At 37.4% G+C, this 16,865-nt stretch overlaps 1 protein-coding gene across 4 annotated transcripts in view; it reads right to left on the bottom strand.

Moving 5' to 3' along the window:
• Positions 1 to 428: 428 nt before the first annotated feature.
• The window catches only part of LOC120530341 (piezo-type mechanosensitive ion channel component 2), a 559,538-nt gene continuing 543,101 nt past the window's right edge, over positions 429 to 16,865 (bottom strand). For all 4 annotated transcript variants that reach the window (XM_039754759.1, XM_039754756.1, XM_039754758.1 and 1 more), the window contains 6 exons: positions 14,570 to 14,662; positions 14,097 to 14,266; positions 13,367 to 13,483; positions 13,208 to 13,287; positions 5,050 to 5,230; positions 429 to 1,888 (listed from right to left, as the gene is read on the bottom strand). In XM_039754759.1, coding sequence (XP_039610693.1) covers positions 1,636 to 1,888; positions 5,050 to 5,230; positions 13,208 to 13,287; positions 13,367 to 13,483; positions 14,097 to 14,266; positions 14,570 to 14,662 — 894 coding nt within the window. In that variant the 3' untranslated portion in view covers positions 429 to 1,635. The remainder of the gene's footprint in view (positions 1,889 to 5,049; positions 5,231 to 13,207; positions 13,288 to 13,366; positions 13,484 to 14,096; positions 14,267 to 14,569; positions 14,663 to 16,865) is intronic.

Here is a 16,865-nt window from a genome sequence, read left to right as displayed (position 1 = left end):
GGGTGAGGTATTGGGACAGCTTGGCTATCGGCTGAATGGTCTCCTCTCATTTGTTAGATTTCTCACATTCTTATGTTCATGTTAGGTTGACTGGCATTCCCAAATTGTGTGGCACACACTGTTACAGTAATACCTACCATACAGTAGAAATACTCGGATGTGTGTGAGCATGGCCTCAGATGGACTGCCCTGATGCTGATGTCACCAGATTGTATTAAACAGGTTTGGATTATGAATAAATAAAACTGAGTTTAGGAGGTAAGGCTCAGAAAGCATATGCTCAAGATCCTTACTACCTTTTGGAAAAAATAGCATATGACAAAATGGCCAACACATAACATTCTCAACCAAATGCAGCATAAACAAAACCTACAGATACCCACAGAGCAAATGTTGTTACAGATCATGAAAAAGACTGGATATTAATGTGCTGTTCAAAAGTCTTTGCAACATGTGCTTTATTTTCAGGCCATTACTAAACCACAATTACACCGTATTTTTTCCTTTTTATATATAGATACCCAGTCACATTGTTTTTTTTGATTTTTTTTGTTTGTTTCTTCAAAAATGTATGTACATGGAATGAAAAATTAAACAGCAATTGTAACCTTACTAATCATGCTACAATGTTCTAATGCATAGTTAGGACTGCCTCGTCTCCAGTCTAATTCAAATGAAAACATTTACTCCTCCGAGTTACCTTTTAGCGCGTAGTTTTTCCTTTTTGACATGTAAACACTTCATTTTAGTAGAAATATTCAACAGTCTTTCTCCTCACCCCAATGCCAATAAAAATGCACAATGGGATTCCTGATGAAAACTGTTCACATAAAAGTTTATCATCAACATTTTGTTTGCCTTTCCAGGCAAAATGTTGGTTGTTTTGTTCCATGTGATGTTATTTTATATTAAACAAACAAAATCAAATAGACATGATACCCAAACGATGGCAATAATCAAGGTGGTGTTACACCCTGTATGAGATGTTGCTTCGTTTTTCCTGAGAAAGTTGTCCTTGATGTTCTACGTACGTCTAAATTTGACGGTACAAATAAAATAAGGCATAAAAGATTGTCATTAATTTTTTCCTCCACATTCACGTGAAACTTAGCGGTATGGACTTAAGTTTCCTGCAGAACCATCACTTGTCAAGGACTAAAAAAATGGCTTGCACTTCCTCAGATTTTTGTGTAGTGCGTCATATCCTTCCATGTTTCCAGCTCCAACTAGCCATTTTTAACAGCGTATTGCACAACCCATGTTTAGTATTGTATCAGTCAGCCTCCTTATAGTATCATAAGGTCCTCTGTCCAAATGGTAGGTGATTAAAGAAGAGCTACAGAATACAAAGGCATCCTGATAAAAAGTCCCAACCGTAACCCAACGATGAGCAAGTCGTGACCAAATTCAACGATTGGCATCTCAAATCCTTTTGAATAAAAAAACAAACAAACAATGAAGATCTTCAGCTTATTGGGCTAACTTGTAAAGGCAGTGGGAATTTCAAAATGTAGCCTTCTTTGTTCTCCACTGCGGGAAACGATCACCTCCATTGTGTTTCCAGGCAACTCTTTTCTTCTAAGAGTATTGTGCTTTAATTTGTATGTCTGGAAATAAAACACCCAAAGATGGGCTTCAGTTAGTCTTCTCCCTTGTCCACTTGATCATAGTCTCAGGAGATCGGTACAGGAAGATCAGCTTGGCATAAAGATCTTCTTCCAGCTCCAGTTCCCCAGTTTCTCGTACTAAGAAGATGTCTGTGCACAATTTGAGGATTCGGTCCACGTTGGGCAGCTCTTCAAACATAATGGAATGGGAGATTCCACTGAAGAATTCACGCACAAATTTTCCAATCACTAGCACCACAGAAGCATATAATCCCATGATTCTGTAACAATTTAAAAGAGATACAGATGAAATGTATACTCTTGTCAATTTTATGAGCACAGCATTTAGATAGATAGATAGATAGATAGATAGATAGATAGATAGATAGATAGATAGATAGATACTTTATTAATCCCAAGGGGAAATTCACAACAGTTTTCAGTTGACTTGCTAAACCGTTGCTAAGATGACCACAAAACTAACTGGAATTGTACAGGGAGTGCAGAATTATTAGGCAAGTTGTATTTTTGAGGATTAATTTTAATATGGAACAAACACAGTGCTATCAGTCAATCCAAAATATTAATAAACCTGAAACCTGAATGTTTCACAACGGAAATGTGAGTGTGAACATCATCAGGGGAATACATATGTGCGCACAATTATTAGGCAACTATTAGTGTGCAGATTTATTATGCAACTAAAGGAAAAATGAAAATTTTCCCATCTCACTTGTTTATTTTCATCTGTTATAGTGAGAATAATAAACAAACACCTCAAAATTTACAAATAAACATCTCTGACATTTCAAAAAAAATCAATCAATCAATCAATGACAAATATAGCCACCCTTCTTTCCAATAACAGTCATAAGCCTTTCCATTCATGGAGTCTGTCAATTTCTTGATCGGTTGACGATCAGCTTTTTGTGGAGCAGTGACTACAGCCTCCCAGACACTCTTCAGAGAGGTGTATTGTTTTTCTCCCCCGTAAATCTAGCGTTTAAGAAGTGCCCACAAGTTCTCGATAGGGTTTAGGTCAGATGAGGAAGGGGGGACATGTCATTATTCCTTCATCTTTAAGGCCTTTACTGGCTGGCCACGCAGTGGAGAACTTCGATGCAAGTGATGGAGCATTGGCCTGCATAAAAATCATGGTCTTTTTCCTGTATCACTGTTTGAAGAAAGTGTCTTCGAAAAACTGGCAGTAGGTTTAGGAGTTGATTTTGAGTTCATCTTCAATGCAAAAAGGTCCAACTAGCTCATCTTTAAAAATACCAGCTCATACCAGTACCCCACCTCCACGTTGGAGTGGAGCTCTGTGCCCATTACTGATCCACAGGTCCATCCATCTGGTCCATCAAGAGTCACTCTCATCTCATCGGTCCATAAAACCTTTGAAAAAATCTGTCTTCAGATATTTCTTGGCCCAGTTTTGACGTTTCAACTTATGTTTCTTGTTCAGTGGTGGTTGGGTTTCAGCCCTCCTTACCTTGGCCATGTCTTTGAGCACTGAACACCTTGTACTTCTAGGCACTCCAGGTAGGTTGCAGCTCTGGAATATGAAAGTACTGGAGGATAATGGGTTCCTGGTAGCTTCACGTTTGATTCTTCTCAAATCTTTGGCAGCTAATTTGCGTCTTTTGTTCTCAACACGTTTCTTGCGACCCTGTTGACTACTTGCAACAAAATGTTTGATGGTTCTGTGATCACACACCAATATCTTAGCAATTCCAAAAGTGCTGCATCCCTCTGAAAGACTTTTTACAATTTTTGACATTTCAGAGTCAGTTAAATCTCTTTTTTGGCCCGTTTTGCCCGAGGAAAACTAGCTGCCTAATAATTCTGCACACCTTGATATAGGGTGTTGATCTCCTTAGGCCACACCCTCCCTCATTACACAAATACACATCACCTGACGTGCTTAAATCCAATAAGCATTCAAGTTAATACAGCTTGGAGTTGGAATATACGCATTAAAAATGATGATATGGTCAAAATACTCACTTGCCTAATAATTGTGCACACAGTGTATATTAATGGGTGAGCGTACTTTCTATGGATCTCTGCTAACATGGTGCATTGGACTTCAGTTCTTCTTCTGTAGCTATGTGTCACCAGATTAGTCTGCGCCATGGAGCATGTCACCACTATTGCTTAGCTTCCTGCTCTATCCCTGTTTAGCAAACAGATGATGGCATGGTCTTTGACTTGTGGTCTGAGGTGTTAAGATTACTGTAGTAAGCTAGCTTGTGGTTTCTATTTAATCAAACATAATTCTGTATTTTACTAAAAGTAAATCCATCGACTTTGATGGGTCATCAAGACGTCCTTTCCATTTTTCATTTTCTTAATTTATTTTAATTCCCTACAAGTTCTTTGGGAGTTGGAGTCTATCCTTATTGCACTGGCTATAATAGGGCAGCCTGGACGGGGCCCAATTAGGATGTGCACTGGGAATGAACAGCTACTGTATTTGATCCTAATTATTATGGAACAACATCTTTGACTCTTCAAACAGCAGAGTCACTATTTCAACATGGATGGATTTAGTAGTAACTGCTGGTGCCTTGCAGCTGTTGGAGATGGGGATCGAATGCCAATCTGATCACTGTGCAGGGCTTGCATGTTTTCCATGTGCCTAAATGTTTTTTGTGGCATCCTCCAGTATCCACCCACATCTGAAAGATGTGCACGTTAGCTTAATTTTCAATTCTAATGAAGCGCTGTGTCAGTTAATTTGCCCAATGGTGGACTCAAACACTGCACTAGATTGTCTACTGCTTTGCAGCCAGTGTTGCTGTTGATTTGACAAATGAATAACACCAAGGTCAGCAATTTGCAAGTATAGGGTTGGCCCATGTAAGCCAGAGAGTCCTTACAGGCCTTCACAGTGTATCGAGATGGGCTTCTTTATCAGTAATTGTAAAGTCAGCCCTCCTGTTCATGCCCTCATCTCCATGGCCTTCTGTGAAGTGGTCTCTAGTCTCTTTGTATGCACCATGGGGTTACTGTGATCTCTCCTACTCAATTCTGTGTGAGTCTTTGAGGACTTGAACTGCTTCTGTGTTTCCTGAGGGGGGCAATAACATGACTGCACAAATAAGAATGGTGAATATCAGGTGGATATCAAATGGATATTGCAAAAATCACACATAGGTTTGAATGACTTTTCTAGATATCTTTATGATGTTTATCTATTTGATCAAATAATATATCAAAAATGAATTCCTAGTATTGTACTTGCTGGATCTCATTGTCTGAAAATAGCATGGCGATGTCAGTTTTTAAATTTGTCGTCTTATCTATCTGTTCTCCTATGGTGATACTTGTTTGTTACGAATTTGTACATCAACCACCCAATGTTTGTTGTAAAAGCAAAAGAAAAGCGAGAAAACATTCTACATTATGAAACAGAATTGTGAGAAATAGATCAACTTACCCATATCCAGCAAGAAATCCTAAACTTGGTGGACTGACTTTATCACTAAAGACATACATTTCCAGTCCGGCCTTTGAGCTGTAAGCTTTCTGCGTTTGATTAACAACCCACCACTCTTGATGTTGACCTGTTGAATTTGTGCTTCTCTTAAGACTCAAACTGATCGTACTGTAGTTACCATCTAAGGGAATAAACAAATGTAAAAATGAAATTCTTAAGTCAGTATAATACATTGAGGATGCACTAGCATTACAGAAGTCTGAAATGATACAAATATGTGTACATAAAATCTCAACGTTTAGAGCTATTATACTTCAGTATGAAGAGTATGAAAAATGCAATGCTCAATCAAAATGTGAAAGTAGTCTTTATGTAAGACTAAGAGAGCCTATGCCATGCAGTCGTCCCAAGTTGATTATACCTACGACGCTGCTTTGCAAGTGGAGATTCATCTATAATATAAACTAGTGGGTCTCAATTCAGGAGTGTCAGGCACAAGTAACAGCAGGGAGAGAGAGAGAGAGAGAGAGAGAGAGAGAAGTAGCTCCAATTTGAATTGCAGTTACACCTTAAGAAGCGCTTCTGCTTAGACAAGTGTCAGGATTTTCTCTTATTTCTCTTGGAAGGACACTGCCTCTGACGCCATAGGAGCCAATGAATGAGATGTTACTCTCTAGCACTCCTGACTGAATTAAATGTATTTTCAGTTCAAATGCCTGATGTCATTTTAACAGTCTTCCTTGTTGTTCACATGGGAGTTCTCTAGAAATGGCCAAATGTAATAATATATATTTTTAAATGTGTTTAGGACATTGTGAGCATATGAATGGGTACCTAATATTTGGAATGTGTGATATGAGTTATTTTGTTTTGGTTTTTTTTCAAATTAAAAGTAAAAATTCCAAATTGAAATTAAACATTTTCCACGCATCATTATAAAAATTGAACTGTGAGTAACACATTAAAAATTATTTTTTTAATTGAAGTAATTAGGAGTTTTTCCTCCCTCTTTTGATCTTTTTTGATGGTGTTAGGAACCTTTTCAGAACTGGCTGATGTTAAGAGTGGTGTTTCAAAGGGGTCAGTGCTAGTGCGGCTATTTTTTTATTTTATTAATTTTATTAAAATCAAATAACATTCCATACAAATAACTCAAGTTTTACAAAAAAAAATAAAAAGGTTCAAAACAAATCAACCCCGACATACAGTATCTATATATATATAAAATTCTTTTTGCGTGTGAAACGGAAATTTACGTAGGACCACAGAACATATTATAATACAGGAACTAATCACTTTGTTTGTGGACGCCATTTTTATATCGTCTTTACGAATTGTTATTATTTGTGTGTTACTTTACTGATATTGAAAAGAAGTAAACACAAACACGCCAATCTATCCCATTGAAGTGTGCCCCGCATCACCCTCTCCCAGCCCTCCTCTTTGGAGTCCAGCGCTAAGCCGTCTGCCGCCAGACACGTTCTGACAGAGAAGTTTTATTTATTCGTCCAAGTGACTGTCGCGGAAACTAACACATTGTAACTTTTTTTTTTAATTGGCAGTACTTGATAGTAGAAGAGATGAAGAAAACAGCTTTGCGTCTTTCTACTTTTTAACTGCGCCCAGCTGTAAACAATGTGAAGACGAGACCGCCTTCAGTGGCGAGGGGTCGTGACAACAAAGTGGATGGTGGGAGGTGCGGAATGTGGGGCTGCTCTGCCGGGTCAACACCTGACACTTCAAGTGCGCCGTCGGCTCCTTGGACAGTGGAAATCTTTGCAAATGAGTGTAACTGGCGCTATCGAAGCATGACTCTCTTGGTAAATTGTGGTGCACGGCTACTTACTGTCCCTTAAGGTGAGTTCAGGTCACTAAAACCCCGCAACATTTAAGGTTGCTTTTGTGATGAATTCTTTTAAAATGATGGAGGGTTTACATCTAAGAAAATGTACCAACCTCTTCATGTAAAGTAGTGGACTTGGGAATTGTTTGGACCTTCTGCCTGTTAAGCACGGAAGGGCAGCGTCCACATTTCTCAGAATAATTTTTCTCTTAAATCACAGGCACGTAGTGCAAGGTTGTCAAGCAGGTAGTTTTACCCGAAACCACTGCAGTAGTACTCAATGTATCTGTACTTCTTAAATGTTAATGTTTTACTGTTTAATAATTTATACACTTCTTATATGTTCTTCAAATTCTTTTATCAAAATGTTTTACTACTTAATAACTTATTTTATAAATACAGTAATCCCTCGCTATATCCCGCTTCGACTTTCGCGGCTTCACTCTATCGCGGATTTTAAATGTAAGCATATCTAAATATATATCACGGATTTTTCGCTGGTTCGCCGATTTCTGCAGACAATGGGTCTTTTAATTTATGGTACATGCTTCCTCAGTTTGTTTGCCCAATTGATTTTATACAAGGGACACTATTGGCGGATGGCTTAGAAGCTACCCAATCAGAGCATGTATTACATACTAACTAAAACTCCTCAATGATATAAGATATGCTTCCTGCACGGTGCTTGATTTTTGCTTCTCTCTATCTTTCTCACTCTCTCTGCCTGACGGAGGGAGTGTGAGCAGAGAGGCTGTTTGCACAGAGGACACGGACGCTCCTCTACAAAATGCCGCTTTATCGCGGTGCTTCTGTATACTTAAAAGCACGTATTGATTTTTTGATTGTTTGTTTTTCTTAGCGAGCGCGCTCTCTGACATTCTCTGCTCCTGACGGGCGCTCCTTTAAAGATAAGATATGTTTGCATTCTTTTAATTGTGAGAAAGAACTGTCATCTCTATCTTGTAATGGAGCACAGTTTAAACGTTTGACTAAAGGGTGTTATTTCATGTCTAGAGTACTCTAATAATGTTAACAGGTTGGGAGAGTTTATAAGGGCTTAAAATATATAAAAATAACCATACAAACATATGGTTTCTACTTCGCGGATTTTCACCTATCGCGGGGGGGGTCTGGAACGCAACCACCGCGATCGAGGAGGGATTACTGTACTACATTTTATTTTTTTCCCTTGCACTCAGTGAGCGAAGCCGCTGGGTAATCAGCTAGTTTTAAAATATATAAATGATGTGAATAGGAATATAAGTAACAAGCTGGTTAAGTTTGCAGATGATATCAAGTGAGGTGGATCGGGAGATGATTTGGAATCCGTTATATCATTACAGAAGGACTTGGATAGCACACAGGCCTGGGCAGATGATATTTAGTGTCAGTAAATATAAAGTATTAAACATAGGAAGTAAAAATGTTAGGTTTGAATACACAATGTGTGGTCTGAAAATCTTATGAGAAGGATTTAGTAGTCATAGTGGACTCTAAGTTATCAACTTCCTGACACTGTTCAGAAGCCATTAAGAAGGCTAACAGAATGTTAGGTTATATAGCACGATGTGTGGAGTTCAAGTCCAAGGAGGTTATGCTCAACCTTTATAATGCACTGGTGAGTCCTCATCTGGAATACTGTGGGGAACTTTGGTCTCCATGCTGCAAAAAGGACACAGCAGCTCTGGAAAAGGTCCAGAGAAGAGCAAACTGGGCTCATATCACGGTTACAGGGAATGAATTATGAAGAAGGATTAGCTGAGCCTTTTCACTTTAAGCAAAAGAAGTTTAAGAGGTGACCAAATTGAAGTGTTTAAAATTATGAAGGGAATTAGTACAGTGAATCAAGACTGTTATTTTTAAATGAGTTCATCAAGAACACGGGGACACAGCTGAAAACTTGTTAAGGGTAAATTCTATCAGACGGTTGTGGCGAGTGCACTCTTTTACGTGGTGATGTGCTGGGGAGGCAGCATAAAGAAGGCCTCACGCCTGGACAAACTGGTGAGGAAGGCAGGCTCTATTGTAGGCACGGAGCTGGACAGTTTGATATCTGTGGCAGAGCGATGGGCACTGAGCAGGCTCCTGGCAATAATGGAAAATCCACTGCATCCACTAAACAGTATCATCTCCAGACAGAGGAGCAGCTTCAGCAACAGACTCTTGTTACTGTCCTGCTCCATAAATAAATAGAATAAAACACAGTTTTCAGAAATATAGAATTTTACGTAAGCAAAAAAAAATCACAGTTAAGTGATTCATTTCTAAAGTATTTAATAAGAAATAACAAAAAGTCCAAAATAATCTATTTGATTGATTGATTCAATTAAAAAGTTACAATAATATTAATTACTTTCAAAAGTAAATATATAAACACTGTGCAACTATTCTAATTAGCTAAATTGTTGTTACTCATATTTCTCAGAATTGGCCAAAAAAAGGTTTTTTTTTTGGTCTGCTAATGTTACAAAATGTTTAGTAACTTCAGTTCAGTGTTGTTAATTTTTATGTCATGACTTTACTGACAGATCCACGTCGGAAGGCATTCATTCGCTTGCTTGGATCGGCCATAACGTCCGCAGGCTATGCAGGCTACTGGCTGAGACATTGGACTTTAAACTGCGAGGATCACGATTTTATGTTACCTTGTCACAACAGAAAGGCAATATATAAAACAAAGACCGTAAAAAGTTGTTTGATTTTGTTAGGCATAACACCTGGACAAATGCTGGCCTTTTTCCTACCTCGCTGTTTGTACTGCTAATCTTTTTTCATTTTATTGTTTGCTCTTTCTGGCAGGTGTTTAATAACATCAAATTGTACAACATGCTGTCTGCTGTAATTATAACATGTTAGCCTAAACAGGGTGTAAATACAAATAAAATATGCTGTTTATTACTGTACTGTGGGACAGCATTTTGAGGATTAAAACTTATTGAAGAACTACTTACAAATAACAATGGATAGATGAAGCAATTAAAGTAATTTCCATGACTGTAATTATGGATTTTTGTCAAACTATACGCAAGATAAATTCATCACTTACCCTTCACTGAGTAACCAAAATGACTTCAGGCTGTTATTTCACTAACGGAACAAGACTGTTATTTTGCTTTAATTTACTTTTGTAATTGGTAATTTTCTTTTCTTAATCCCTTCCCTTGTGTTTGGGTAAATGCAGTGTTTGTTTTTTGTCCGCACAGCTCACTACTAACAGTCAGTATCTGGATGTAACTGCATGCAAACTTGGCAGAAAAAAGTGAATTAATAAGAAAAGGATAAAAGAAAGATAAGTGTTTAAAGTTTTGGGGAAAAAAGAAAACCCTAAATGTCTTTTAAATGTAAATATCATACTAGTGCACTTTTCTGAATGTAAAATAACTGAAGAAAAAAGCCAGCTAATTAAACAATTAGATCAATTAGACATAAAAGTAACTCACTAATTTGTGAAAGTGGGTGGAATGAAAACCTGCAGCCACATTGGGACCCCAAAACGGAACTCAAGACCCACCAATATAGATACCTTCTATACCAGTGTTTGTGAGTTGGCAATGGGTTGATCACACTCGTCCCTCTCCTCCCACACAGACAATCGTGCTCGATTAAACCTCCTTCTCCACTGCAGTGATGATCGCACTCAACTCACCATGAAGGACCCCCATCCCCACCCCAATGTCTGCACTCATTTCACCTCCTTGGTGAGTTGCAAAGATACTTACATGGAAGAAAGCGGGTTGCCACACCAGAAATGTTGACAAATCCTGTTCCACAGCATTACTTGCAGTATTCTGCTTAATACTAAAATTCCACCTTATATTGTTATTAACATACTTTTCCCCTTTTGACCATTTAATTAATACAGTATGTCCATATTTTAAACTATTTGACAATAATTTTTACATTATCTGTAATGTTTTATTTTTAATCTGTTGGCTCTTCTAAATAATTTTTTTTAGCTATTAGCCCCCTGAACTCATGTATTAATATTAAAAATTTTCTTAGAATTGTCTTCAACCTGACTTTTTTCAACAAGTTGTTCTTATTTTCCAACCTATTCATTTTTAGGGAGATCCTTTCCAGTGATTATTTGCCATTTTTGGGATAAAATGTAGATTTTAAAGGATTTCTTTATGTTTTATGTATTCTCTTTTGCACTCTGCCTGTAGTTGGTTCCCACTTTAATTCCAGTGCAGCTGTGAAAGACTCCTGCCCCCCATGACCATTAATTCGACAATGTTAAGTTTGAAAATGGGTAACCTTTTTTTTCATTCTGAGTTTGGTTGGGTGGATTTTTAAAATAGGTGAATGGCTGGATAATGATTTCTAACTGCCATTACATCTTTAAGGGACCACCAGAGGGTGCTACCAGGGGACGACTGCCCTGATTTCTGCGCGACCCAGAAGTTCTCCAGATTACTGGGTCAACAGACTGGAAGCAATTCCTGGGTCAAACTTAAAAGAGAGCCCATTGTCTCATTTTGGTTGAGTCAGAGTCAGGAGACAGCGGGCAAAACTCAACTGGAGGAAGGAAGACGTACTGTGATTGTGTTATTTTGTGTTTTTAATTGTGAAGATGGTGTTGGGACTCAATAAAAAAAAACGTTTATTTGAGCAAACAGTGTGTTTGGGCATTATTGTGGTTGGGTTTGGGGCACAGTGGCACCCCCCCTTGTGGCCACACTATACTCTTGATATCCATCAACTCAGTAATTATGGGCATCCTTTGCTTTTGATTATTCCTTTATAAAGGAGATCATATTTACATAGCTTCTTAAATATGACTAAATATGAAAGGGACCATATGAAGAAGGTAATTATTTCAGAATATCATTTATAATTTATGTCTACTACAAACAACAATTATGTGCCTCTTTTTCTTGGAAATCAAATGTACTGGCACCAAGTAAATGATTCCTTTGGAGCAATTAGATTCACTTAGTGTTAATTTAGGGCTCTCTCTATTAGAGGAAACAGTTAGAGTAGGAACATTGATGGGTCTTTCTGTACATCTGCCTTTATTGTTGAATTACCTTCTTAAAATTATGTACCCTATATGCAGTCTCTAAGAAAAAAGAAAAATAATCTGAATCAAAGATGCAAAAAAATGTTATGCATATTTGTTTGATACTACCTGAGATATTATGTTATTTTCTACTAAAAGGAAATGTTAAAAATAAAGAGTAGTAGAGGAGTAGGGCTTGTAGTTGTTAGTGGCTGAAGTTCATGGTTGGATTATTTTATAATTTGTCTTTGTATCTGTTTTGGGCATTATTTCCACAGTGAAATACTACTTTATATCCCAATTTGGATTAAAATTCTTAATGAGGTCCAAACACATTACAGTTGGGTTTCCTTAAAGGGGCAAGCTGGGTTTTGTATAATTAAAATTATCTACATATACATATGATAAGTATTTGGGTGGAGGGGATAGAAAGCGACTAGTGAATGCACAGTGAGACATAATTTTGTGCTATTTTTTATTATTCCTAGTTTGTGTTTTTGGTGTGGTCACTTTTTGTAAGAACTTCATTACAGCCATTTAAGAAGGACAATTAAAATGAATTTACTGTACAGTAAATCTTATGTTACAGAAGATTTCCTTTTATTTGTAATAAAAATATAATATGGATAAACATGTGGTGCCTCATTTTCGTAAGCTTTCAGAGAAGCAGGCAGCAAGGCAGCACTGACCTCTACTGGTTATGCTTGTCATTATCATTTATTTTCCTGCACAATAATAAGTCTTTTCATCTGTGCAACACTGGCTTGTAAGCTTTAACTATCTTTATAGATATTTATACAATATATTAAGTTGATAAAATTTCTAATGAAAATAAATAATTTTAATTACTCCTTAATTATATTTTATTTTATTCTGAACTCTTCAGCTGAAGTGACTTGAAGAAAGCCCTCTGTTGAGGCTTGGCAAAACTTTAGAAGGCTTTTTAAAAATTTATATAGTGAAAATGACACTGAATTAAACAATTTTATACTTCACTACTAGAAATTATTCATGAGGCGCTTTTGTAAAAAAGACAGTCTTACCATTTTAAAAGTATTCTGATTTTTTTTTATCATTTTAAAAGTGAACTGATTTCATATGATGGCATGCAGATCAGTGTAATGCAGAGATAAAAGTAATGGTCAGTAGATGATTGCAGGTAAATACTTTGAAATCAATGTTATCTTGCTTTTTAACTAAGCAAAAATCTTTAGTATAACTATATGCAGGCACTTTTAGGAACAATGTGCTGAACTATGTTACATATATATTATACCAAACTCTTGTTTATTTAAAATTAATAAATACATTACCTGCAAACAGCTGTTTTACTGGTTTTGCATTGGAATCACTTGGAGCACGGATGAAGGTTGGAAAAACATTAACAATATTCCTGAAAAAAGGAGAAAATGCTAAATATTTTGTTTTGCCAGAAGTCATGTTTGCGTAATGCAAAACAAACAGCAACTTACACAGACTGGTTTCTTACTCCAGAAATCAGCTCTATCAGACCAATTCTTGTTGAATTATCAAGATCAGTTGTATGCTTATCCAGTGCAACTTCTGCCTTTGCACCAAGACTGACATTCCTGTAAGAAGCCAAAAAATATAACTAAAATCATTTTCACACTTTTTTATTCTTTAAATATATCTTATAGATTCCAAAATATACAGTGAACAACACATTACTTAGAAAAATCTTCAAAAAAGTACATTGTATCTATCAATGCTTCATTGATCTCTGGAGAATTGACTTTGGATGGGCTGCTAATGCCATGGCCAACACACACACACACAAGTGCACACTGCTGCCTCCCAATAAACCAACAAAAACATCTATAGAGTGTAAGAGAAAACTGGATTACCTAGAAAAAATCAAAGTAGAGGACTTGCAAACGTCACTGTGACCAGCCTTGAAACTAGCTCGAGTTTCTGGAGGTTTCAGGACGCACCACTAAACACCAAACTTTTTTTGCTGCCTAACAGCAATATTTAATCTGACAACTGGATTAAATCTCTTTTCTGACCGTGATGAATCTTTTTATCTTTAGTCAAACTTTTTGCTAATATACTGCATCGGAAAGGAAGAATCAATGTTTAATATCAAAAGCCACATCTAAATTAAATATTCATATACAGTATATTCTACTTTGAATCTTGGGGATAAATTTTGATGAAAGACGCCATATGTTAAAGACATACCGTTGCACAGTCCAAGAAATTGAAACTGGGAATGTTGCTGCTGTTTCCAGAACTTCGGTAAGCATTTGCCTACTTGGTGGACTGATCATCCATAATGCATTTGAATTTCCTTCTAACTCTGCCACTGTCACATCATCATGAGTATATGCTTCTAAAAACTGCATTGCACCCTACAATAAAAATGAAAAAAGTAAGTTAATAAGAGATGAAAACATCTCCCTGTTCTATAACTCAAAATACTGTCAACACTTACAGCTACAATTATGCCAGAGTAGAAGAAAAGGGTTTGTTTAAATTCTACATTTCAAAGTTTACATTTTAGAATATTAAAAATACATTGTGTTTTCTTGTTAAGAAGTTTCATCTTATTTAATTTTATTTCATAAAGGACTTCTGGGTTTTGGCAAAGACATTATTTCAAAAGGCACTAACTTTTATATTTGCCACATACTTTAAAAGACAAAAATACTCACAGGATTGCTGTTGTACTTTCTCATGATGCCACCAAAGTCTTTACCACTCATGGTTTTTAATTGTTCTTGCTGGGCACGCATTGTAAAGATGGGCTAAATTAAAAACAAATAGTCAAATAAATAATGATTGTTAGGGGTGACCAAAGGTTTTGAGTAGAAAGCTGAAATAGAAGTTGTGTGGTGCTGATTTTGTAAATAGGCAAAGATTAGCTCTTAGATACTAAAACATGCACATTAATTACAATTTATTACACTAGCACACTCTAGAACACCTTGGTGATATTAACCTGTTGCTAAAGGTGTTCCACAGCTGTGTGTCATTATTTATGACAATCAGCAGCTTAGTCACATGATGTTGCAGTCTTCAGTAGGTCCAGGTCAGTCTCTAGATCCTTCATGATTATATCATAAGGTCTGTTGGCATTTCCTATTCTCATGTAGTGCCCCAATGCACAAACAATCACTTACAAACCCTGAGTAGTAGAACATATCCAGAACTAGTCCACCAGTCCGCTTTAACCCTTGTTTAGTGTTTGTGGTCTGACGTGGTGTGACATATAATATTATAACAAAAGCATTCACTGTTCTTAAAAAAAACTGTTAGAAACTTCAGAAACTCTTTTCTTTTATGTAATGCACTGTATCTTGAGAAGAGGTCATTTACATGAAGATCTTGTTAACCATTAATACATCTTGAGTCAACCTGTTCTACAATGTGCGTCCACTCTATTCAGAGAATACCAGATAAGAATAAACTGACCTCTACATACAAGCCGCAAATATGACCATGTCTGTGTGGGGTGGGGCTATAGTGAAGGCCTGACATGGTCAAGGACATATGTTGCGTCTAAACATAATTAGTCAAAGGACATGAGATCTGAACCAGGGGAACCAGCCCTACACTATGATATCCCATTGGACCAAGAGGTATTTTAAGAAACCGCAGGACTGGTGTAAATTCAGGCTATAAGAGAAACCCAGACTCTGTCATTTCATCCACACAGAGGCTACAACAGAGAAACTAGTCAGCTTATTAAGGCCTTGTTCACACGGGCGTTACGTTTTTGGATAAACGAACTTGCTCTGAACGTCCTAGACGTTTATGTTGCATTTTGTGGTGGCGATCGATTGACTTCTACACCGGCGTTCGTTTGTCTCTGTCTAACGCCAGCCTGCAGCCCAAATTGTAGTTTGTGTGTTAACCTGTGGAGGCAGTGTCGGGAACTGGATATGAAAGCCCTTGTCGTTTTATTTGAGGTGCCTCCTTTCAATATGGACCATTTTGCTATGTTAGATATTAATCTTCTTGTTTTAAAAAAATCATCGCCACTACTGGGTTCATCCTCTGACTGCACAACGTCGGGTTAAATGAAGTTTTTTTGTGCTTTATGAAGAAATGCGAAAATTTCCGTGCAAGTTTTTTAATTACTGTCGGATGTCGGTTTCCACTTTTGATTGTCTGCTGCAGCTGGTGCAATGCCACATTGCACGCCGATCAACCAATATGCGACTTGGTGTTAGCCCCGAAGAGAGACTACTTGTCACTTTGAGGTAAGGAAACAGTAGTCGAGTGTGCACTTACACCGGCCATGGATTGCCCCCCCCCTACATAATCGTTATCAAATATTATATTAGAACATAAATTAATAGGTTCATGGTTTACAAATGACATGAGACAATAAAATAAAATAAGCAATATGAAAATATTGTAGCGACCCGTGGTTGAGTCTTAAAGTTTTCAGAGCCGTACTCAGCCGTGCGCTTCCCCCAAGCTGGTCGGCCAGCGGAATGCCAGCGCCTTGCATGCAGCTGTACCTAGCTCATTAAGCCAGCGAGCACTCGTGTCCCATACACCGCACGACTCCGAGTGTCTCGGCAATCATTGCTTAGATGAAATCTTAGCAATAAACAGCTCTGTCCTGTTGTATCTCTTTATTAAGCAGATAGTCAGAAAACAAAGCTCAATCTCATTGCATAGCCATTGCCAAGGTCATTAACGAAGCCACCTTTCTCATTGATGGTAACTATTTACAATTTAATAACCCCGGACGGCAATAACCCAAACCCACCCTACCAGTTGAACACAAACACATACAACAATTTCAACAGGAACAATAATTCGATTGCCTTGCTAATTTAACACAACAGTAACTTTTACATAAATTACCCACAATGCATCATGCCACCAGCGCTGGCTGCCGGGTCACTACAATATATATCCGGTCCTCCGAAGCGTAAAATAAACACGCAGAAAACGAACTAGAAGCGGTTTCCTTGCGTTCGTTGGGTTTTGAAC

This window comes from Polypterus senegalus, chromosome 5, assembly GCF_016835505.1.
Source record: "Polypterus senegalus isolate Bchr_013 chromosome 5, ASM1683550v1, whole genome shotgun sequence".
In the NCBI taxonomy this organism is placed as follows: domain Eukaryota; kingdom Metazoa; phylum Chordata; class Cladistia; order Polypteriformes; family Polypteridae; genus Polypterus; species Polypterus senegalus.
The sequence above is the reverse complement of the archived record's forward strand: the minus strand, read 5'-3'. Positions and strand labels throughout refer to the sequence as shown.